At 45.2% G+C, this 25,000-nt stretch overlaps 1 protein-coding gene across 4 annotated transcripts in view; it reads left to right on the forward strand.

The window, feature by feature from the left end:
• Positions 1-25,000, forward strand: part of ehbp1 (EH domain binding protein 1) — a 163,703-nt gene that overhangs the window by 110,521 nt on the left and 28,182 nt on the right. For 3 of the 4 annotated variants that reach the window (XM_053682914.1, XM_053682915.1, XM_053682913.1), the window contains 6 exons: positions 4,034-4,187; positions 6,866-7,036; positions 10,389-10,549; positions 16,588-16,726; positions 18,262-18,362; positions 21,180-21,303. In XM_053682914.1, coding sequence (XP_053538889.1) covers positions 4,034-4,187; positions 6,866-7,036; positions 10,389-10,549; positions 16,588-16,726; positions 18,262-18,362; positions 21,180-21,303 — 850 coding nt within the window. The remainder of the gene's footprint in view (positions 1-4,033; positions 4,188-6,865; positions 7,037-10,388; positions 10,550-16,587; positions 16,727-18,261; positions 18,363-21,179; positions 21,304-25,000) is intronic. The other variant, XM_053682912.1, reaches the window with a different exon arrangement.

The following is a 25,000-nucleotide window of genomic DNA, read 5'->3' on the forward strand; positions in this document are numbered from 1 at the left end:
TGTGTGTGGGTGGGTGGGTGTGTGGGTGTGCACAAGTGTGTGTGGGTGTGGGAGACAATATGCATGTAAGTGCCGGTTTAAAAACACTCAAAAACGTTTCGGATGTGGGTTTCTTCAATATCTTAGTCAATCTTAGAAGAATCATATCACAGCTTACAGGCGTTTAAAGTGTGTGTGTGTGTGTGTGTGTGCGCGCGCGCATACGTGAGAGGGAGAAGACGAATAGCGCACATGTCAGGCGTATTTGACTGTATGCATTGCTAAACAGGTCTGTGCGTGTGTGTTAGTGTGAGAGGTGTGCGTTTTTGTTGACGGAGTGTGTTTACGGATGTAGACGTGCACTTTAATGTTTGTATATATGTGAGTGCACCAGTTCATGTGTGGGATGTTGCAGTTAAGCGAGGAATAAAACATCAGGGGGCGTGCCGCTGTTGGAAAATAATCAACGACGAGGTGATCCGAGGCCGAGCAGCGTGAAACGGAGTCACCGTGGACGCCCTGGCCGTAGTTATTTTCCAGTAATTGCGTGTCCCGAAGTGTTCCATTTTCTCTTATAATGCAGAATTTGTATTCATTTAAGAACATTTATTCTCATGTTGTGTTTTTTTTTGTTTGTTGTTTTATTATTATTATTATTTTATCTATTTATAGTCACATGTAATATTGTGGAACATCCGTGAAACAAGTTCATTCTTGTTATTACTTACAGGTGCATCTCAAAAAATTTGAATATCGTTCCACGTATTCTAGATTCGTGACACGTGACGTGAAATATTTCAAACCTTTTTGTGTTTTTAATCTCGATGATTGCAGCTCACGGGAATTAAAACTCCGGTATCTGAAAATATTAGAGTAAAGAATTTATAATACAGAAATGTCGAGCTGAGAAGACTCTAATCAGCGAATTAACTCAAAACGCCTGCGAAGGTTTCCTGAGGCTTTAATCTCTCAGTCTGGTTCAGTACACAAGCACAATCACGGGGAAGATGAAAGTAAATGTTGCATTTCATTTGGAAATCAAGGTCCCAGAGTCTGGAGGAAGAGTGGAGAGGAACAGAATCCAAGCTGCTTGAAGTCCAGTGTGACGTTTCCAGTCAGTGATGATTTGGGTTGCCAGGTCATCTGCTGGTGTTGGTCCAGTGTGTTTTCTCAAGTCGAGAGTCGATGCAGCGTCTACCAGGAGATTTTAGAGCACTTCATGCTTCCATCTGTTGATGAGCTTTATGGAGATGCTGATTTCCTTGTCCAGCAGGACTCGGCACCTGCCCACAGTGCCAAAACTTCTAGTAACTGGTTTTCTGACCGTGGTATTACCGCGCTTGATCGTCCAGCCGACTCGCCTGACCCGAACCCCATAGAGAATCTACGAGAGACACCAGACCCAACGATACAGACGAGCTGAAGACCGCTATCAAAGCGACCTGGGCTTCCAGAACACCTCGGCGGTGCCACACGCTGATCGCCTCCATGCCACGCCGCACTGATGCAGTAATTCATACAAAAGGATTTTAGCCCAGAACCAAATAAATTAACATACTTTTCAGAAGGTCGACATTTCTGTATTATAAATTCATTATTCTAGTATTTTCACGTACTTTCTTGAGTTTTGATTTCCGTGAGCTGTAATCATCGAGAATAAAACAAAACAAAAAACAAAAAGGCTTGGAATATTTCCCTTTATGTGTAATGAATCTAGAGTATATGAAAGTTCAACTTTTTGAATTAAATTACGGGAGAAAAAATGTACGCACCTGTATATTACTTGTACTATAGCAGCTTTAAGCAGCTGTTTATGATTATGATTATGATGAGTCAGCATACGAACATATTAGTGTTTAAAGGTGAATTGGGTAAAAAAAAAAATTCCCCCAAGAATAGGTCTCTAATAGTTAGTTAAGGGTGAGACGTTTTGAATGATTCACGCCCACATTCACCAAGCTCCGCCCCCAGGACCTGCAGTGGCCTGTAGAGTAGAGTATCTATAAAATGACTGACAGGAGGCCCATGCGAACTCTTAACGAGCAGTCCAGACCCCGAGTCAGTTTCCTCAGTGACTTCACTGAGATTTTATTGGTATTAATAGATATTTGATCACTATGTTCTTTGAGTTCCAGTTTATTAATACGGTTTCGTATCGATGCCGTGATCGTTGAGGAGACTCTTCCGTGTTCCCGGGAAGGAATTCCAAGTTGAAGGGGCGTTTTCTTTGTCGGTGGTGGTGGGGGAGGGTTTCCTCGTCGGGAAAAAATTCCACAGCTCCAAATTGACCCGTCTGCTAGGTGAACCTGGTAAAGTGGCGAAAGAGTGTCACTTCATTTATTAAAGTTCCTTCTCTTGTAGTAATTACAATCAAATCAGAGTGTGGTGCTCCTCACCGACACTTATCTAGAAGTTCTGAAGCCAGCACGATTCTTTCAGTACATTGGTAATTATTCTCGACGCCACAGTCTGTGTGCACTCGAGCATCCGGACGTTCGATAACATGCTCCTGTGTCGCGTCTCTTTCGTTTTTCCTTTTTCTCGTAATTAATATGCGGGGATGCCATGCATGAAATGAGGCGGTTTTTAGCTTTCATCGTTACGAGGGAGTTTTACACGACGGGCTTTCTATTTTAGTGCCGCTTTCCAGACGAGCGGAAAAGAAAGGACTATAAGCATCTAAACATCTCGCCTAATTACGCCAGGAACGAAGCACGATTGGGCGTGCGCTTATTACACACACAGCCACTTGCTAACAATCACTCTTAGTATTATTATTATTTCCTTTTGTTAAAGAACCAGGTTGCAAATTTTTATCCGTTTATAGTTGCGTGAAAAGTTGTGCAGCGTTCCGGAACGAGTGTTATCACGTACTTTAGGTGTTATAGCGTGGAGGTGTGGTTCGGGGTGGACGATACGGCAGAAATATCGTATCGCGATTTCCAGAAGGCGTTTCTGTTACACGCGATACGTATGGCGATATGTAGGTAGCGAAATAAAAACCCACTCGAGTCTCTTTTTATATGTGATTTTTTTTCAGTCGCAAAAACTGGTTTCTTTTCCAATCCAATTCCAATATTTACCGGATTCGATATCGGATGTTTTCTCGAATAAACAATCCACCATTTTCGATCCATCACGATATTCGCAATACCTCGGAAAAAGTGTACCGTTAAAGTAATTAATCACAATATCAGTAGGATCGTATCGCAGAGCCCGGTATGTCATGAATCTACACAAAATTGCCCGTAATATTGAAGTGGTCGGTGTGGGGAATCGGTAGAGTTCGGATATTACAAAAAGTATTGCGTAAGTGTTCACTCCTCCATTGCTGTGAATCCCCTAATTAGTTATTAAGACCCGTCGGCATGAGAAGTCACATGATCAGTCAAATGGAGTCCCACTACGTGCAACTGAAGTGTTTGTCCGTTTCACGTCCGTGTTGTAACAGTACAAAATGCAGAAACGTTCAACGGGGGTGAATACTTATGTGTATAAGCCGAGCGGCTACGCTGGACACCTGACGCCTGTCCGTCGCACCCGTACGGGTTCCGTCTCCAAACCGTTGCCACAGAGTTTGAAGCACGCAATTGTATAGAACGTCTTCATACGCTGTAGCTTCATGATTTCCCCCATCACTAGAATTAAGAGGCCCGGATCCGCGATGGTCGGGTGTTCCGATACTTTTAGCCGTACGATGTATAACAAGTGGAAGAGTAGATAAGAGTCAGACGGGAAAGAGAATAGAGAGTTTAGCAATGCCATGAAATACGGTCTAATGTAGAAATATAATACATAGTATACAATATAATAAACTATTGAACTGTATCTTACTTACTCACTCGCTCTCTCACACACACACACAAACACACACACACACACACACACACACACACACACTGCTGCTAAACAGGTTCTGTCGCTCAGATCTATAATGTTAGAGAGGGCTGAAAATGGCATTTCACTCAATTACTCAAGATGGCACCTGTTCAATAACCCACTTTCCCCCGTGTGTGTGTGTGTGTGTGTGTGTGTGTGTGTGTGTGTTCTACAGGAGCGTGACGAGGAGAGGCGTAGGCAGCTGAGGGAGCGAGCGAGGCAGCTGATAGCAGAGGCTCGATCAGGAGTGAAGATGGCTGAGTTCCCTCTGCACTCAGACACCTCCGCTTCTGCAGGAGAGTTCAAAGGAAGGTCAAAGGCAGCTGGAGGTGGGTGCAGGGGGCTTTTATGGCACACACACACATATGCACGCATACACACACACACACACACACACACACACACACACACACACAAACACAGACTTCTCTCACAAACAAACAGCCACATCGTAACAGAGCACACTCACAAATGTACATCCAGGTAGTGTGAATACACACATGCTCACAGTACACACACCAGTGTGTTCACACACACACACACTCACACATCATCTACACACTCGCTGTGCATTCATGTGTAGTGTAGGTTCCTTACTGATTGTGAATGCTGTTATACACACTATATCTTAGATTCCCAGTGTAACACACACACACAGTGTAATACTGTTTAAAGTAGTACACTGTACCGCCAAAAGTATGTGGACACCTGACCATCACCTCAACCATTCAGTGACGTTGAGGTCGGGGCTCTGTGCGGGAGACTCGAGTTCTTATTCTCCAACCGTCACACACCGTGTCTTCACGGAGCTCGCTTCACGCACAGGAGCGTCGTCGTGCTGGAACAGGTCCGGGCCTCTCAGTTCCAGTGAAGGAAACTGTAATGCTACAGCATACAGGGACGTTCTATACGTCCTACTTCGTGGCAGCAGTTTGGGAAAGAACCACATATGGGTATGATGGTCAGGTGTCCACATACTTTTGGCCATGCAGTGTATTCAGTATTACAGTCATTAATGATAACGTGCCTAAATTTTATACTTTGGTTTCTTTCTTTTTTATTATTATTATTTATTTCTGTTTCTGTGTGTGTGTGTGTGTGTGTGTGTCTGCCTGTTTGTGTATATGTATGTGTCTCTGCGTGTGTGTGTGTGTGTGTGTTGGTCTCTGTGTGTATGTGTGTCTGTGCAAAATGGTAATAGGATACATGGTCTTCCCATTATTATTATACTTTACCTTTGCTATGGTGTCCCACAAGTGCATTACATTATAAACCACACACACACACACACACACACACACACACACACACATGTGTGAAGCCTAATTTGAAAGCATTCACACAGGACTACACATCCATTTGTTCAGGCAGAAGGTTCTTCGTTAATCCTTCAGTAATACGTCAGAAAAACTTAAGAGCACCTGACGACACACACACACACACACACACACACACACATAATTCCATTGCCTCGTGGCCATTATTAAAACACACATACAGGAGGATTTCACATTGCTTTAATTACTCACCTGTAGTTTTCATTTCTTTCCCAGTGAGCCACTAGCTGGTGTTATTAATGTAGAGAACGTAAGCCTGCGTTCTGTGTGTAGAATTAAAGAGGAGGACCGGGGCATACTGGGGGAGGTTGGCGAGGGGAGTTATTAGCACAGCGGCTAGCTGTCATGCCCAACACTGAGCTGGTTATACAGCACCATGTTCCTGTGCGTTTAATCTGTCTGTATCTCTCCTCTCCTCTCTCTCTCTCTGACAAGCGTCAGTTTTCCCCTTCATCCTCGCCCGGGTCTGCTTAATGGCATCCCCTCTTTCCTCGGCTCTCCCTCTATTCTCCTCGATTACTGAGGCCTGAAACAGCAAGCCATTCCTCACGCCGTCCTCTAACAGGGCCTGGAAGTCACAGTGGAGAGAGGAGAAGGGAGAGGGATGATGGGAAGAGAGATGGATGGAGGGAGGGAGGGAGGGAGAGGGGGAGAAAAAAAAAAAAAAAACATTTACTTGGTCTTTCTGGCTGTTCAATTCTGCTAATTGTAGAACTCATTAAAAATCAGGTCGCAGGGAAACGCTATAGGCTTGATGCACAAGGCCTGCAGTGCAGAACGCATAATCCCACACACACACACACACACGCGCGCACGCACGCACGTAGACACTCAGCTGTAGTTCGGAGAGAACTGAAGCTGAGCAGAGTGAAACGCTTGCCTGCAAAACTTTACCAACTGCACCAGCGTGCAGCTTTTTTTAATTAGCTTTAGGTGTGTGTGTGTGTGTGTGTGTGTGTCACACTGTATCACGGAGAACAAATTAAAAAATGGATGAGGATATAGAAACAGCTTTCTTCTCACTCTTTCATTCTGTCTGTCTTCAGTTCTGAGAAAAGGAGAGTTTCATTGCTCTTTGTTTATTGTGTGTGTGTGTGTGTGTGTGTGTGTGTGTGTGTGTGTGTGTGTGTGTGTGAAGTGTGATGTCTCTGCATTAAAGGAACCCAGTGAGACACATGTATATGTAGGGTTTGGAGGTGTATGTATGTGTCTCACACTACAGTAGAGGTTTGCAGACAGGGACCTCTTTGAGTGTTAAAAAAAATTAATGACTACAAATAAAACACCAGAGTACCTCATGATTGCATCACTGGTTTATCCTGTGGTTTGACACACAGAAATCTCATACCTACAGTCGTATTAATCCGAGCTGTTCGATTTTTTTCATCCTTTTTATCTTTCCATCCATGGAAGCTAACCAGACTGAACTCAAATGTAGATAGGGAATATTTTGTAGCATTTTGTGTTAGCAGCGTTTCTCCTAGACTTATTAAAACATCTTGTACATTAATGCGACATCTTTGCAATGTAAATTATGCACAGACTTCAGGGGGAACGCGTCTCACTCTCGGGAAAACGTTATATTCGTCCACTTAACTAACTACCTTCTTCTCTCTTTACTAACCGTCTCTCTCCCTTTTTTGGGCAATGATGCGTTTCTGTCGTTCCAGACATGGTGAGTAGGGTGTGTGTGGTTGGTGAGGAGGAGAGGTCTGAAGAAGAGCAGGTGGCGCCGTCGCCCGATGATGATGTCACTGTTTGTGATAATGAGGAGGAGCCAATGGCCACTTGTCTGCTGGAGGATGACTTTACTAACTCAGCTACTGACCTGGCTTCTCTGGGTAAACTAACTATGCATGGTGTGTGTGTGTGTGTGTGTGTGTGTGTGTGTGTGTCCTAACCACTAACCAAACTTTCACACTCACCCAAATTGCATGCTGTCACACACTCACTCTTCCTTAGAGCTGTTCTAACTATAATCACTAGATCAATGATGTGCAGTGTATATATAAGGCTACAATATGCAAATGAGCCTTCTAACCCTTTGTTTTAAATTTCTAGCACAGTACATTTGAGGTATGCTTCTATACAGCATGTGAGTTATGCTTCCTTACAACGTATTTGAGATATGCTTTCATACAGCATATTTGAGTTATGCTTGTGTACAGCATATTCAAGTTATGATTCTGTACAGCATATTTGAATTATATTTCCATACAGGGTATTTGATTTGTGGTTCCATACAGCATATTTGAGTTATGCGCATGTAAAGTGTATTCGAGTTATGATTCTGGGCAGCATATTTGATTTATGCTTCCATACAGCGCATTTGAGTTATGCTTGTGTGCAGTGTATTTGAGAGATGCTTTCATACAGCATATTTGAGTTATGCTTATGTATAGTATATTTGAGTTATGCTTATGTACAGTATATTTGAGTTATGCTTATGTATAGTATATTTGAGTTATGCTTATGAACAGTATATGAGTTATGCTTATGTACAGTATATTTGAGTTATGCTTATGAACAGTATATGAGTTATGCTTATATACAGCATATTTGAGTTATGCTTATGTATAGTATATTTGAGTTATGCTTATGTACAGTATATTTGAGTTATGCTTATGAATAGTATATTTGAGTTATGCTTATATACAGTATATTTGAGGTTATGCTTATGTACAGTATATTTGAGTTATGCTTATGTACAGTATATTTGAGTTATGCTTATGTACAGCATATTTGAGTTATGCTTATATACAGTATATTTGAGGTTATGCTTATGTAGAGTATATGATGTTATGCTTATGTACAGTATATTTAGGTTATGCTTATGTACAGTATATATGAGTTATGCTTATGTACCATATATTTGAGTTATGCTTATGCACTGTATATTTGAGTTATACTTCCATGCAGCGTATTGAGTCACGCTTACATAGAGCATATTTGAATTATGCTTATGGGCAGCGTATTTGAGTTGTGCTTACATACATCAAACTTGAGCTATGCTTTTTGGCGACATATTTGAGTTATGAGTTCTGGCAGTTTATTTGAGTTATGCTTCCATACAGCATATTTGAGTTATGCTTTTGGGCAGCATATTTGAGTTATGCTTCCATACGTCATATTTGAGTTGTGCTTCCATATGTCATATTTGAGTTGTGCTTCCATACATCATATTTGAGTTATGCTTATGTGCAGCATATTTGAGTTATGATTCCAGGCATCCTATTTGAGTTATTCTTCCATACAGTATTCCAGGCAGTGTGTTTGAGTTATGATTCCTGGCAACATTTTTGAGATGTTTCTGGGCAGCATATTTGAGTTATGCTTATGTGCAGTGTTTTTGAGTTATGATACCATACAGTGTAATTGACTTATAATTCTGTATAGCGTATTTGAGTTATGATTCTGTATAGCGTATTTGAGTTATGATTCTGTATAGTGTATTTGAGTTATGATTCTGTATAGTGTATTTGAGTTATGATTCTGTATAGCGTATTTGAGTTATGAGTAGTGTAGTTATGATTCCATACAGCGTAATTGAGTTAGCCGTCGTCTTAGCCATGCTGTCAGCTATGAAGTGTATTTCTGATGTCTGTTTAAACACGGTAGGGCTCCATATGTGCAGATTTGCATACAGTATTTTGTACAGTACACTTATTTGTGTATTTTGTGTCTTTTGGTCCAGTATGTTTGAGTTTGTATATTTTGGTCCTTCGTCTCGAGTTGCTGCGTCCCCGTGTTAGCTGATGTCTTTTTCATTTCGCAGATGGTTTTAAAGCTGTTTCTGCGCAGGCACTAACTTTCGCTTAACACACAGCCTTTATCTGGGTTGTGTTGTGGCCTGATAAATGGCTCCTGTGGTGTTGCTGCTGCTGGGGTGCAGACGGTCTGAGGGATAGATGGATAGAGGAGAGGAAAGGAGAGGGGGATGCACATGAAACACACCATTTCTCTCTTTCATCCCCACCCACTCACTCAGTCACTCACTCAGCCCTGTGCAGAGAGGGAAAGACAACAACAGAGAGAGAGAGAGAGAGAGAGAGAGAGAGGTAAGGCAAGATGCACAACTTTCCCAGATGCCAAGAGAGAAAGAGAAAAATGCGAAAGAACAGGTAGGAAGAGAAAAAAAGAGAGGGGGATGAATAGGGTGACAAAGCAGAAAGGTTAGGTTCATTCTTTAGGTCTTAGGTTGGAGACATTTCATGGTAACATTGTGGGTGAAGCATGAGTGCTGAATCAGGATGAACGTGCAGATGAAACTAGATAGGAGAAATAATGTGTACACGTGTGTGTGTGTGTATTAGAGAGAGAGAGAGAGAGATGAAACCCTTGGGTCATTTGATGTAGTGAAAGGGGTCTGAATCATTTACGACATATTTTATCACATTTTAAAATTACAGTTGAGTGCAAAAGTTTGTACCCCCTTCTAATTCTGGGTTAGGGAAACAAAACGAAAAAAGAAAACATTCATCTGTTGTACAACATGACTACAAATGTATTTATATTTTTTAATTTTAAGTCAAAAATGAAGGGTGTGTGTATCCTGCAATGATCCACAATGAACAGAAGTAGTAGGTTTTGTTAGTGTCTGGAAGACTTTGCATGAAATCCGTTACGACGGAAAAATACAAGATGATTGGTTTCATGGTTCTCAAAGTGGGGTTCAGTGGCCTGGAGGGGTTTGTGAAGGACAGGGGTCTGTGATTATTTTATTTTCCACAGTGGTAAAAGCCACAATCGGCCTTTATTAAAATGATTACATGTATCATTGAGTTTGTTATTCACCCCTGGTGTAGTGAATAGGAAGCCATTTTGCCTCAGTGTGTGCTGGGAGATTTATGGTCCGACCAATCCGTGTAGCTCTACTGCAGATGTCCCTCTGCCTGTAGGAGTGTCATCACTTCTGAAGCTGAATCTTTTCAATGGAAATGAAGTGATTTCAGCCGAATAGCATGTCTGTAGGGAATGAAGTACGTCATGGCAATATCAAAGAATTAAAAAAAAAAAAACACACATTCCAGGTGCACCCATACACCTGTAGAGTCTCGGGTCTCATACGTCCCTCTGCACTTGTTTGTGTGTGTGCACGCTCACGCCAGTTCCCAACGTGATCCACTTCAGAGTCAGTGTGTTCATCTTGTTAGTTTTCTTCTCGGTTTATTTTCTCTTCTCCTCTCTCTATAGGAGTGATGAACAGCAGGCACGTGGACCTGAAGCTGAAGAAGCTGACAGAGTTCCGACCTCAGGGGGGAAGCTCACCTTCGTCCTCCTCCTCTTCCTCATCCCTCACGGCCTCCAGCACATCTCCACTCAGCCCGGGAGATGAGGCCCACCTGGGCTTGCAGGTGCGCGCGTGTGTGTGTTTTTGGAATTCATGTTCCACTCTTCACAGTTGAAGAGTCATGTTTAAGCAGAGGATTTTAGCAGAAAAGTGTGTGTGTGTGTGTGTGTGTGTGTGTGTGTACACTCTCATACTCACTTATTTGCTGTCCTGCTTACTCCTGCACTTAGCTACTCGCTTACGTACTTACTCATGTACTCACTCATAATCACTCACTTCCCCGCTCGCATGCTTACTCACTCATGTTTTCACCTACTCACGTACCCCCTCGCGTTCTTACCTACTCACTCACTTAACTGCGTACCTACCGCTCCAAGCCTTGCATCATTAGAACAGCACTGCATCTCTTACAGTGCAGGCCAGTGATAGCTGTGGAGAAAGAGGGCAAAGGGGGCTGTGGAGGCTGGCGTAACACTTACTATTCACAGAGAGAGATGTTAATTAAAAAAAACCGTTTAAGAACTGCTATTTTGCCAGTTCCAACTTTAATCTGAAGCAATTTGTAGCTTAGGAGTTGAGACCAGACAGTGACTCTGTTGTTGTCCTGAGATTTAAACGTAGAACTGGTGATCACATACTGATGACTAATGTTCACCTGAATCACTGAGCCATTATCATCCCTGTAGAGCTGCTGATCAGGGATCAGTCAGGTCTCGTCGTCTTGTGGCGACTGTTTCTGCATTACAGCTGAACAGGAAAAATGATACCGATTTGTATCGTCTTAGCAACTCGTTTTAATACATGCTAATAATCCCAAGCCCAGAATGCGGATGAGCATTCGAGACGTTTAGTGAGTACAGGGGCTTCACCTACGATTATGTAGCCATGATAAGATAAGTGAATTTTTAAAGATGTGAGAGGAGTCAGGTTTTAAAGGTTTATTTGGAAAAGTAAACTCATTACCAGAGTGAGTGTTAATTTTAAGTAATCGCACAGCAGCGTTCAATGGAAAGCCCTTCTGCAGGTAAACATACAACAGTATGTAATAGAATGTCTCCTATTGCACTGCTGTACACAGAGCCCCCAGGTGGCGACTGTAATGTGTTCTTTCTGCACCTCTATACTCACTCTCTCTCACACACACACACACACACACACACACACGCGCGCACTCCCTATCGCTTTTCCCCCTCACTCTCCTTGCTGATGGAAGGGATTTCCTGTGAGCAGATGCAGCCTTGCCTTTTGATGTAGGAGCACAATAACAGTAGTGCCAGAGCTCGCTCTGATTCAAATGGCCTGGTGTTGAAAGTCAGGTGCAGAGTTTTTGGCCTTGCTCTCAGACTTCAGACACACTTTTCCTCCAGCTTACCCAGTCACATTACTGCAGTTTGGCCTGCTTTACAACAGTCCCAGTTGCTTTATCGCAGTCTAGCCTTCTTTACTGTGGTCCCAGTTGCTTTACTGCGGTCCAGCCTTACTTACAACAGTCCCAGTTCCTTTACTGCAGTCTGGCTTCCTTCACAACAGTCCAGGTCGCTTTACTGCAGTCCCACCAGCTTTACAACAGTCCCGGTCGCTTTACTGCAGTCCCACCAGCTTTACAACAGTCCCGGTCGCTTTACTGCAGTCCATCCTGCGTTACAACAGTCCCGGTCGCTTTACTGCAGTCCCACCAGCTTTACAACAGTCCCGGTCGCTTTACTGCAGTCCCACCAGCTTTACAACAGTCCCGGTCGCTTTACTGCAGTCCATCCTGCGTTACAACAGTCCCGATCGCTTTACTGCAGTCCCACCAGCTTTACAACAGTCCCGGTCGCTTTACTGCAGTCCCACCAGCTTTACAACAGTCCCGGTCGCTTTACTGCAGTCCATCCTGCGTTACAACAGTCCCGGTCGCTTTACTGCAATCCCGCTTGCTTTACAACAGTCCCGGTCGCTTTACTGCAGTCCCACCAGCTTTACAACAGTCCCGGTCGCTTTACTGCAGTCCATCCTGTTTTACAACAGTCCCGGTTGCTTTACTGCAATCCCGCTTGCTTTACAACAGTCCCGGTCGCTTTACTGCAGTCCCACCAGCTTTACAACAGTCCCGGTCGCTTTACTGCAGTCCCACCAGCTTTACAACAGTCCCGGTCGCTTTACTGCAGTCCCACCAGCTTTACAACAGTCCCGGTCGCTTTACTGCAGTCCCACCAGCTTTACAACAGTCCCGGTCGCTTTACTGCAGTCCCACCAGCTTTACAACAGTCCCGGTCGCTTTACTGCAGTCCATCCTGCGTTACAACAGTCCCGGTCGCTTTACTGCAGTCCCACCAGCTTTACAACAGTCCCGGTCGCTTTACTGCAGTCCCACCAGCTTTACAACAGTCCCGGTCGCTTTACTGCAGTCCATCCTGCGTTACAACAGTCCCGGTCGCTTTACTGCAATCCCGCTTGCTTTACAACAGTCCCGGTCGCTTTACTGCAGTCCCACCAGCTTTACAACAGTCCCGGTCGCTTTACTGCAGTCCATCCTGTTTTACAACAGTCCCGGTTGCTTTACTGCAATCCCGCTTGCTTTACAACAGTCCCGGTCGCTTTACTGCAGTCCCACCAGCTTTACAACAGTCCCGGTCGCTTTACTGCAGTCCCACCAGCTTTACAACAGTCCCGGTCGCTTTACTGCAGTCCCACCAGCTTTACAACAGTCCCGGTCGCTTTACTGCAGTCCCACCAGCTTTACAACAGTCCCGGTCGCTTTACTGCAGTCCATCCTGCGTTACAACAGTCCCGATCGCTTTACTGCAGTCCCACCAGCTTTACAACAGTCCCGGTCGCTTTACTGCAGTCCCACCAGCTTTACAACAGTCCCGGTCGCTTTACTGCAGTCCATCCTGCGTTACAACAGTCCCGGTCGCTTTACTGCAATCCCGCTTGCTTTACAACAGTCCCGGTCGCTTTACTGCAGTCCCACCAGCTTTACAACAGTCCCGGTCGCTTTACTGCAGTCCATCCTGCGTTACAACAGTCCCGGTCGCTTTACTGCAATCCCGCTTGCTTTACAACAGTCCCGGTCGCTTTACTGCAGTCCCACCAGCTTTACAACAGTCCCGGTCGCTTTACTGCAGTCCATCCTGTTTTACAACAGTCCCGGTTGCTTTACTGCAGTCCCACCAGCTTTACAACAGTCCCGGTCGCTTTACTGCAGTCCCACCAGCTTTACAACAGTCCCGGTCGCTTTACTGCAGTCCCACCAGCTTTACAACAGTCCCGGTCGCTTTACTGCAGTCCCACCAGCTTTACAACAGTCCCGGTCGCTTTACTGCAATCCCGCTTGCTTTACAACAGTCCCGGTTGCTTTACTGCAGCCCCAGTCGCTTTACTGCAGCCCCTGTCGCTTTATTGCAGTCCTGCCTGCTTTACTGCAGTCCCAGTCACTTTACTGCAGTCCTTCCTGCTTTACTGCAGCCCCGCCTGCTTTACTGCAGTCCCAGTCACTTTACTGCAGTCCCAGTCACTTTACTGCAGTTCTCTTAAGTCCTACCTGCTTTACTGCACTTTTGAGCTGCTTTATGGCTACCTGACGGTGTCTCTGTGTGGAGATTCCCACATCAAACACACCTTCATTTCTGTTTACTAAAGTATCATGAAACATAAGTTAAAAAACAGAAGAATTCCTAAATGCACTCACTATCATTACACCTTTTTTTGTTACTGAGAATTGTTTTCCCCTCTGAACATTTTTTAAGTCAGGCCAAAAAATGAATCTCGCTCGCGCTCTCTCTCTCTCTCGTTCGCTCTCGCTCCCTCTCTCTCGCTCGCTCACTCTCTCTCTCTCACTCACTCACTCACTCACTGTCTCATCAAAAATCAGTTCTGATGCATTTCCTCTTTTTTCTCCAAACAAAAGGAGGATAAACTGCTCCTCTCCCAGGAGAAATCTTCACATTCACAACTCCTCCAGGACTTGTGCTGCTGGGACGGTGTTTAAACACACACACGCGCGCACGCACACGCGCACACACACACATATTTGTCTGTCTCTCTCTCTCTCTCTACTTTTAACGAGCTCTCTCTTCCTCTCTCACACACACCTCTGGTCGTCCCAGTCGCCTCTCATTAGTAATTGTGCGTATGCGCAGGCCTTGGCGCTGACTGATAACTGTCTGCGGCGTGCAGTCGAGCGCAACATTAGTCACGCATCATACACACACACACACACACACACACACTTCTACCTCAATAACACCCAGCACAATAATGATCACGGCGATAACATATAAACAAGGGGTTAGATCTCACTGAGGGGATACCCCCTTATATCTGTCCCAGCCAGGGCTGCCAAAGGGGCACAGGGGGCAGGTGTTGAGACAGAGGGGTGGTAGAGGGTCTCGGGGTCCTTGGGGAGAGAATGAGCCTAGCGAGGCTTTTTAAGAATAGAAGCCCGTTTGTTTTCTTAAGACATTAACATGAGGAGAATTAGGCCAGGTTAAAGGGCTCCGTGGCGGTCTCTCTCTCGAGACACACACACACACTGTGAGTAAATTCTTTTTGTTTATATAGAACCTCTCTCACACTCGAGCTGGATTTCTAATTGAATTAAAAAGTGGGGGAAAAGGAAATCTAAGCTGGAGATTTGTCGAGAGAAAATCAGGTCTTCAAGCAGAAAAAGGACAGTCGTTAGTCCCGGAGTGTGAAAAGCCACAAATACTGAATAATCTTCACCCTGTAGACCCCAGGCTAGTTTTAGGACACACACCAGGAGCAGAGGAACCGCGTGAGCATGCATAAGCACAAAAAGGACAGTTTTAACTACCATCATATTCATCATTAGCCCAAAGCACATAGAATTTCCCCTTCAGACGTTGCCATTTATTTTCCCACAAATCAGAGTCACACAGTGTCAGACCTCACGTAAGCAAAACGATCTGAGGCAACTTCACAGCTCGAAGACTCGTACAGTGCTAATCTGGTAGCTGTGAGCTTTCTTTTATGCTTCATAGCTGCAGTACAACTCTAACGAGATTTCAGGCACTAAACACGTGTTGTCTAATCGGACACGTTCGAGATGAATTCCCTCAGAAGAGTGAAAACGTGCACGTCAGCGTTGTCTGGTCTGCTGCTTTAATGGGAGACGTTTCTGTTTTGCACGTCAGACTAGCCACACGTGATTTGTTAAAAGTTACGAGGACCGAACTCGTGTTTTTTTTTTCTTTCTCCTCCCCGCCAGCAAAAAAACACACGCGGCCGACCGGGCGTCTGACGGCCGATCTTATCGTCCGACGCTTAACCCGCGTCCGACCCGAGCGTTTCGATTCGACTGTCTAAACAGCCGTGTCACCGGTGACGGCGGCTCTGGCGGCGGGAAGCTAATTACCGCGGCGTTTTTGAAAAGTCGTTATTTCGGAATAAACCGACGGAAGTCTTCCCGAGTGCGTGTACGCGTCTGTGATCGTCTTTATTAGTCAGTCAGATTCTCATGCACACCCCAGCGAGCCAGTGCGGCACGCTAACGATGTTTCTCCCCTTTCGCTCTCAAGCAGTGGAACGTGTTCGCTAATTGCGAACTTTATTAGACGTTTCCCTTTTCTAATTGACGTCAGCGAACGTTCTTCTGGAAGGGGAAGAAAAACAACAGGCGCTGTTTCGCTTTCCGGTCCGCTTGCCATGTTGGACTCGAGCTGTAATAATAACGCGCTTGATAGGGACGGAGCTCCAAAACAATAGCATGTTCGATTTGCATAATCTGAATATATTTTCTGGCTGCGGGTTTTGCCGAAAGTCGACTTAATTGCCTTCTTCCTTTCTGCTGCTGTGAGTTAATGCGGACTGGCTGAGAAACGTCTATTTATTTATTTATTTATTTATTTTAAGCGTTCCTCAGCATTTCATAATTAAACGTTTTCTTTTTGGCCGCGTGTGTGTCTAATTTGTCCTTTGATTTAACGTTAACCCACACTTTCTTTCTTCTCTCTCTTTTTGGTACTTCTTTAATGCTTATTTAAATGAGTTTGTCCTCTGCTTCTTGAAGTTAAGTGATGTTTTTCCCCTTTTGCTTACTCTTCTTTCTTTCATTGCTCTCTCTCTCTCTCTCTCTCTCTCTCTCTCTGTCCCTTGCAGAATAACAGCGAGGAGCTGAAGGCCGAGCGTCTGCGCAGGGCGACCGAGCGTCTCCGCAGCCCCGTCGTCTTCAGCAAGGAATCAGCCGTGCGCAAGACGCAGCTCAAGTCTTTCAGCCAGTATGTGGAGAGCAGGCCAGGTAAGACTCCGCCCACAGACGGACCTCAGATCCTCTCTCACGTAAACGTTCCCCCGTGTCCTTGAATGGATCCTGTCTACCTCATCCACGACAAGCGGATCACGGGTATTCTTTGCGCACCATTTGGGCACTAATCAGTTGCGGTGCATTGTGGGATATCATCGGATACACGTCGGATCCTCGTCGAAACTGCTGTAACGTCGTATGTTTAATTCACTGGTCAAGGAAACGTCCATTTCATACACGATATAATATCGCATTCGTTATATTAGAGATGCATCTGCGTACTCGCTGTGATTCGTCTGAGAATCGTCTGTGATTCGTCTGTGATTCGAACCAAATCAGTTCTTTACTCTAATATTTTGACTTCCACGAGCCGTAAGCCGAAATCACGATTAAAACAAACCAAAAAAAAAAAAAAAGGCTTGAAATATTTCACTTTACGTGTAATGAATCTAAAATATAGGAAAGTTCAGATTTTTTGGATTAAATTCCGGGGGGGGGACAAACTTTTCCACCATATTCAAATATTTCGAGATGCACCTGTATTTTTTCAGCTTGTCGTACGTTGAATAATATCCTTGGAATTCTTGAATATAGTTTTCTCATTCTGTTGTTCCTTTTGTATTACCTTACCGGGCGAGTTATGCAGATATAGATATTGTGTGTGTGTGTTTGTGGGGGGGGCCTGTGCAAAAGTTTCGACACCCTACTAATTCAGTACTTTGGGGGTTTACTAATAAATAAATAAATAAATAAATAAAACATGACAGCTTGCAAGTGCTTTTTGAAGCCAGCTAGGAGTACGTCAGACTTTTGCACAAGACCAGGAACGTCCACTCTCTATCAGTTCAGTTGTTCGACCGTAGCTTTAAGACCGAAGTGACTCTACAGTAGAAAGCCCTCAGTCAATGAGTCATAATTTCCCAGAATTCAGCTTCTCGCGTCAGAGAGAGTCTCCGCTCAGACACTCATTTGTTTTACTGTTCAAATATCCTTTTTTCTTTTTTTTTTAACCAAAATGATTATCTGGTTAAAGAATGAAAAGTCACTTAAACACAGAAGCAAAGACGTAACTGCAGCGTGATGCGTTTCGTCATAACCGTGACGTCGCTGCTTTAACCTGATGGATCTGGACTTTAGACAGGAAATGAACTCTACACAGCGTGTGTATTTATTTATTTATTTATTTATAGTATAGCCCAGGTTTTGGGTGGCGGGGGGGGTCAGAGTAAAAAGAATTTGACAAGGAAAAGCAGAAAAAGCATCTCTTCTTGAGCTGCTCAGTGGTATAGGAGTAATGATGAAACCCACAACACTCTTAAAAATCCTATTGTGATGTAATTTAAAGCAGAATTGAATGTTTTATAATAATATTGCTCTCCCTCACTCCTTACTGTTCCAGCACTAACTGTTGCGCCTGTAACAGCCGCTCTGATGTACGCACTAATACTCCTTACTTTCTCCGACACTTTCACGTCCCAGTTTGCCATGTCCATCCTCTCGTCTTTTTTTTTTTTCTTTTTCTTTGCTAGAGGTGAAGAGGCAGAGGTCGGTGCCTGAGGACCTGAAGCGAGCGGGTGAGGACCGGATCAGCTCCTCAGAGGCGGAAAACCGAAAGCCGGCAGAAGACGAGGTGCTTCCCGATTCTCTTTATTCGGATTCTTATCCTGCTCGTAATTCCTGAGTGACACGTGCACCCTCACACACACACTGGGGTTTTTTTTTTTTAAATTTATTTATTTATTTATTGGGGGGGGGGGGGGGGGGGGGGGGGGGGGGTCGTTTCTACCTTTAAGCCGGAGCGACTCGGATAAATTAGACGGGTACTGACGATCCTGAGATTAGGAACAGAGAGGAAAAAGTAATCGTGTCTTTCTTCGTTTCTCCTTTTCTTTTCGTAGCAAGAGACCGTAATTATTGCACTAAACAGAAAGCGCGTATGAAGGGACGGTGTGTGTTTGTGTATCTCCGTGTGAGTGTGTGTGAGAGAGAGATAGAGTTAAAAAGAGCGAGGCTGGGTGAGAACAGGAGAGCGAGGTATGCGCGAGAGCGCGAGGCCGTGCCGAGACCCTGACCGGACCCGTCTCTCTGTGCGGAGGTTAATCGGTGTTGAACCCGCCCATTACCCCCGGCTCAGCCAGAATTACCCTCCCAATGATGTTTGCATTAATATAATATATATGGTAATTTCTAGCCTTAATTATGGCGGCGCGGGGGCGCTGATCATGTGTAAAATTGATTCGTGGGAGAAATGCAGCGATAGAGCTGCAGCAGGAGAGGAGCCCGTGATGGACAGCGCCAAGAAAATGCAGTGTAGGAAAGGAGGGGAGGGAGGGGGGGGGGGGGGGGGTAACCTCTTCCTCTCTCACTCCTCTTTATCGCTCTGTTTCTTCTTTCCTATTAAAAATACACCGGATCAGCACTAACTATGTGTCCATCATTTATGAATGTACACTCGTTTTTTTTTTTCGTTTTTTTTCCTTCCCCCCCGCCATCCTCCGTCGTTTCTCAGCCCGGGGGGGTGCGACTGGCCGGAGGGAGAGACGATAAGGCATGTGTTTGTGTTTGCAAGCATTTTTAAAGAAAATAAACTTTGTGACTGGGACAGCATTTTGGTGTCCAGTAGTTAATGTGAAAGGAGGAGTGTGTGTGTGTGTGTGTGTGTGTGTGTAAAGGAGGGTGTGTAAGGGTGTGTTCACCTCTGTCAGGTCTCCTGCTGACAGGCCTTAGGCGTTGCTCCACCTTACCACTGTATTTCAATTTACCCCTGCGTGTGTGTGTTTCCTATTGACAAGCCCACTGACCCTTCTCACAGTGTGTGTGTGTGTGTGTGTGTGTAGTCTGTAGGCTCATATTGGATTAGAGAGCTAAGTAGGGAAGGTAAATATTACACCCGATGCTTGAAAACCAAAAATGCCAATACATATGTTATGCATTGTGCGCATTTATTTATTAATTTATCTATACTAGATTCTCGAACCGGATCGGTCGATTGATTTTCTTTAACAGCGGCTCCGAGAGTCGTTCCTGCCGCAACACATTTGAATCGATCCGGTGCGGTCTCCTGCAAGGAGATGTTTGTTTACGGCTTACCGAAGGAGTCGTGGTGACGCTCGGGCGAAGCGGTGAACTTCAGGTTTTCCGGCCTTCAGGACGGAGGAGTTTGTGGGTCATCAGTAAGATGATGAGAAAGACGAAGAGACGCCGGTGAGGGACCAAACCATTACAGCGAACGAACGAACGAACGAACGAACGAACGAACTCGATTCGAGGATGTTCGACGGAATGAAATGTAAATGAAAACGGATAAAAAGTACATCGTGTCGTCATGTATGAAATAAATAATGGCTCTGGGGCGTCGCCGGGGTGTCGGAAGAATAAAACCCCGCTGTCGTCGGAGACGAATCCGCTTCAGGGTGGGAACGCCAGCACATCTCACCGCTGATCGTTTTCCAGCAGCCGCGTGACTCGAAGTGATTATTCCTTACTGAACGTCCTCGGGAGAGGGAAACCGCTACAGGAAGTGGATTTTAACACGTCGTAAACATGTTATTCTCAGGAAATCGTGTCGCTGTCACGTCTTATCAGCATCCATATCAGTAGTAACGCGAGGACTTCTCTCTCTCGCTGACTTTTCACGCCGCGTCTTGTTCCGAAATCCGCCGCTTTCCGAAGTATCCGGATCCTCTAAAGGTTCCTGTCTCGATGTGCAGCGTTTTTAACCGAAAACAAAACCCCTGTTCTCAGGCATCGAGGGTAAAATGAGAACACGGATACGTGTGTGCGCTGTAGGTTCGACACTTTATTTATTTATTTATCTATTTGTTTATTTATTTATTTATTTAAGCCTCCCTCAGGTTTGATTTCCAGAAAATGATTCGCACGCATGAATATTAGGATATCGTTCCGGTCGTATGTGTTTTGGATCGTAAAGATTAAGGAGAAATGGGATACATGCTGTTGGAGGAGTGTCAAATTGGAGAGATCGCATTACACTTCGCAAAATGTAAAATAAATTATTCCCTGTGGCACGTTTTTAATGTCCACAATAAATAACAAACCCCATCCTTGCTTGTGGTTTTTGTTTGTTTGTTTGTTTGTTTGTTTTTTTTGCTGCCGTGTGTCATAAATGAGAACCAGGATGTGGTTTTATGTAGAAGTGACCTTCACTCAATGATGATTAGCCTCTCTCTTTCTGCCCCCCCCCGTCCCCTCCCTTTTCTCTTTCTCTTTCCCTTTCCCTCTCCCCTTCAGGTTCTCTTTCTCTTCTTCTCTTTTCCTCCTTCAGTCTTTCTCACCCTTCCTCTCCTTCAGTTTCTCTCTTTCCCGCTCCTCTTTTCTGTTTGTTCTTGTGTTTACGTGTAGAATGTGACATCAGTGATGATTAACCTCTCTCGCTGTCTCTCTCTCTCTCTCTCTCTCTCTCTCTCTCTCTCTCTGTTTCTCTCAGAAGGCGTTCAGAGACACGAGTCAGTACGTGGTGGGCGAGCTGGTGGCTCTGGAGAGCGAGCAGAGGCAGATCGACACGCGCGCCTCGTGTGTGGAGAAGCGCCTGCGCTATCTCATGGACACAGGTAGCGCGCCCAATTTGCGCCCTAAACAGGGTCTGGCGAATCGAGCGCGGCCCGACTCTCTCCGAGTTTCGGGGGGGAAGTGGGGGGCCGTTTGAAGCGGGACGGAGGAGGGGGGGATATGAAAAGGCTCTCCGGCTCTCTGGACCACGGCGATAAGCCGAGCTTCACCGAGAACGATAACGGCCACTGATAGCGCAGCCGAGCGCAACACGCATCCAATATCTGGCCTTCATTGATATGCTGTAGCGGAGAGAGGGAAAGAGGGAGGAGTAGACAGAGAAAGTGTGTGTGTGTGTGTGTCAGAAACGGAATTTTAGAGAGGAGCAAAAGAAATAATAGCACGTGCACATAGATATACATACTAGTGCGTCCACTGCCCGTGTTTGTCAAACACACATGCACGTGTAAAGAGGATCCGCGGTGTGTAAGGGCGAGGTAAAGGGCACGGTTTTGGCCACTAAAATGTTGTAAAGATGATGCTCGGCAAACAGGGAACGGCTAAAATTGGAGCACAGCGTCCAGCCATGCGGCCACTGATACCAAACAAGCGTTCTCTCACAAGGGAGGAGAGAGAGAGCGAGAGGGAGGGAGGGAGAGTGGGGGCAAAATAGATGCTTTGGTTTATACGCGTCTCTGTCGCATTGCTCTCGTATCAAGACTATCTCCATTTTGCGTTTGCCAACACCACCGCCACCAGAACCCCCCCCCCCCCCCCCCCCCCCCTTCCTTTCCCTCCAGCTCTTTCTCGGCTGGTCTCGAGTCTACACACACCGGAGCCATTGTGCGAGCCTGAAGGGCTTTTTCGCTGTGATGTGATATGAACCCAAGCCGGTTAGCAGCTCAGGACACAAACCAAACAGCCTGAGATAGATCAACATGCTCAAGAGTGTGTGTGTGTGTGTGTGTGTGTGTGTGTGTGTGTGTGTGTGTGTGTGGAAAAGACAGAAAGTTACTAAAAAAGATACCATCCCGTCTCTTGTGCATATTCCTTTCCTAGGAATTTAAACATTATGCACTTAGTGTCCTCGTTGAACCGTGCAACCCTGCATACGCACGTGTTTTCCTGGTTCCTTACGACGACGACGATGAACAGTCATTATACAGCATCCGGAACGGAGCGTTCGCATCTTCCTGATCTCTCGTTAATATGTGAAAGATCAATATCGCTCGCGTTCTCGCAAGTCAAAACGCCTATCGGTTTGATTTCCAGTCGAGCGCGGTCGATTCCTGTCCACGAGGCCCAGACTCGAACGTTCACGGCACACGCGTCTCCGGAATAGCCGTACCCGACCGTGCTTTCTCCTCGTCGCCGGCGGGAGATCTCGTGTACATTTGCGTATGCGCTCTATAATAAATGGTTTAAGGATCACCGATCGACGTTAAAGCTTTACTTTATGAGCTAATTAAAGACACGACCTACAACCGTCGCAGGTAAAAAGATCGATCCTAAAGTTACCTTTTTTTTTTTGTTTCTGTTTCGGAGAGCGTCACGTACACGGGATCGTCAGGCGTCGTTAAAAGTCCTCCCGTCGTAAAAGCCCGAGCCGTCATATCGAGCGACGTTAAGAGCGACGCGTGACGGCTGTGGGTTTTACGACGGGAGTCGTACACGTCTCACTTTTTGTTCTAATGAACAAAATAGCTAGCTAATGCTAACGTCGACGAACGCCGTCGCACCGAGATGGCCGACGTGTAAACGAAGATCGACATGCGGGTTCATCTCCACGCCAACGGAGCTGAATACGGACAAATTGGAAGGGTTAAGACCGACGGCTTCTACCGGGGCACTTTCGGGAGCGCAGATCTCCATTTCTGTATTAATTCCGTCTTTCTTTCATTCATTTGCTCATTATCCATTGACTCATTTCATTCAGCCATTCATGAGCGTTATAAATGGGATCGATGTAAACCTTTTAACTCCTTCCCATTCTCTCCCTCCTCATCTTTCTCCCTTTCAGCTTTATTATGATTTTTTTCCTCCTCCCCTCCTCCCGCAGCCCTGTGCTCCCTCTTTAGATTATACACCGTGCACTGAATTCGATTTTTTTTTTTTTTTTTTTTTTTTTAATACTTTTTTTTTTTTTCTTCTTTCTTATGAGCGCCGAGTCAGCTCTCCCCAGAAGACTTGGCAGTAATTGGGCCGCTTAATTTATTTACCGTGCGCAGTTCACAGCACATTAGAGAACGGAGATAATTGAACAAGAATTGTCAAGTGTCTTCTGATATCAGGCACATTACAGAAGGGAGCGCGCCTCCGAAAAAAACCCCTCCATTTCCATGCAACCATTGTTTATAGTAATTAAGTACACAGATTTATTCCTTGGTCGCCTTCCAAGCTTATGGCAAGCGCCATTGTTGTCCTCTATTAATATGTAATCAGTAAATAGTTTAATTTTCTAATCTGCAGTTGGAGAATTCGCTTTCTAACAACTCTTAATTACGGCGGTGCCCTAATGACGCGAGCTCGGCGCAGACTCCGGCGCTCGGGGCTCTCGCTGCAGCTCGCGCTTAATGAACTCGTTATTCTTTCACCAGAGGGAGAAGTGTCCTTCACATGGAGGAAAATGAATAATAATCAAATAAAATAAATACGCCTACATCGACGGCGCCGGTAGTACTCGTCCGGGTTATCGTCACGTCTCAATGTTTATTCTCGTCCTTTTTAAAAAAATAAATAAATAAATACGTTCTAATGAAGACATCGAATTTTGAAGAGTGATGGACGAGGGGGAAGAAAGGGGTGGGGGTGGGGGTGGGGGGGGGGGGGTCTCCGAACGGTCAATCTGTCGCACCACAGAACAGTTTCGGTGTTGTATTGAGAATTTTATCAGCTGCGCTTTTGATATCGGTCCGGCTTTTCCGAACGCACCTGCTCGACATCCATCTCTATTTATGCATTCATGCACACATATGATTTTCAAATCGCCTCATAACCCAGCACAATGGACGCAATTATGAAAATAATGGCTTCTAAAGGCACTCGGCGAAGCTCACACCTACCGAGCGCTCGATAAGACAGATAACACAAATAAATAAATAAATAAAAACGCAGGCAGAAAGGGAAAAAGGACGCGTTTTAGCCGAGATTAACATATGTTTAAAAATCGCACTCGAGCCTGATAAGACTGACACAGGTTTTATTGCACTCTAATCCCTCTCGGTTCTTTTTTTTTTTTTTCCCTTCTTCTTCTTCTTCTTCTTAACCCCCTCCGTTCATCTCAGTCACAGATATTCATACAAGACGGATATCGTCGGCTCAGTGTAGTGTGAGGACGAACCGTCTCGTAATGACGCGGCTGTCAGACTTCGGCTTTCGCACGTTTTCATACGCGCTCGTCGTTTGTCTCGGCGTAATTGTCGGCTCTCGTTCCGGGTGTTACGTCGGCCGGAAATAATTCCGTGTGTGTGTTTTGTGTCTAAAACTCCAAAAATGTTTTCGGGGGCGGGGAGAGTGTGTGTTAGTGTGTGTTCGGGTGTTGGTGGTAGGGGTGGTGGGGCGCTAATATCCAACCCCTTTAGTTTAGCAGAAGGTTTAAGCTCGGCTACGTGAGCGGCATGGAGATCCGGCCTCCGAGCTCGGGCAACACAAACAGCCCGCGCAGCTTTAAGTATATTATCAGGCGAGTTCTTTCAGAAACGTATTGCTTAAAGAAGCTTAACATTAATTATTGTAACTTTGGGAAGATTACATCCACAG

Source organism: Ictalurus punctatus, chromosome 9 (assembly GCF_001660625.3).
Source record: "Ictalurus punctatus breed USDA103 chromosome 9, Coco_2.0, whole genome shotgun sequence".
NCBI classification, from domain to species: Eukaryota; Metazoa; Chordata; class Actinopteri; order Siluriformes; family Ictaluridae; genus Ictalurus; species Ictalurus punctatus.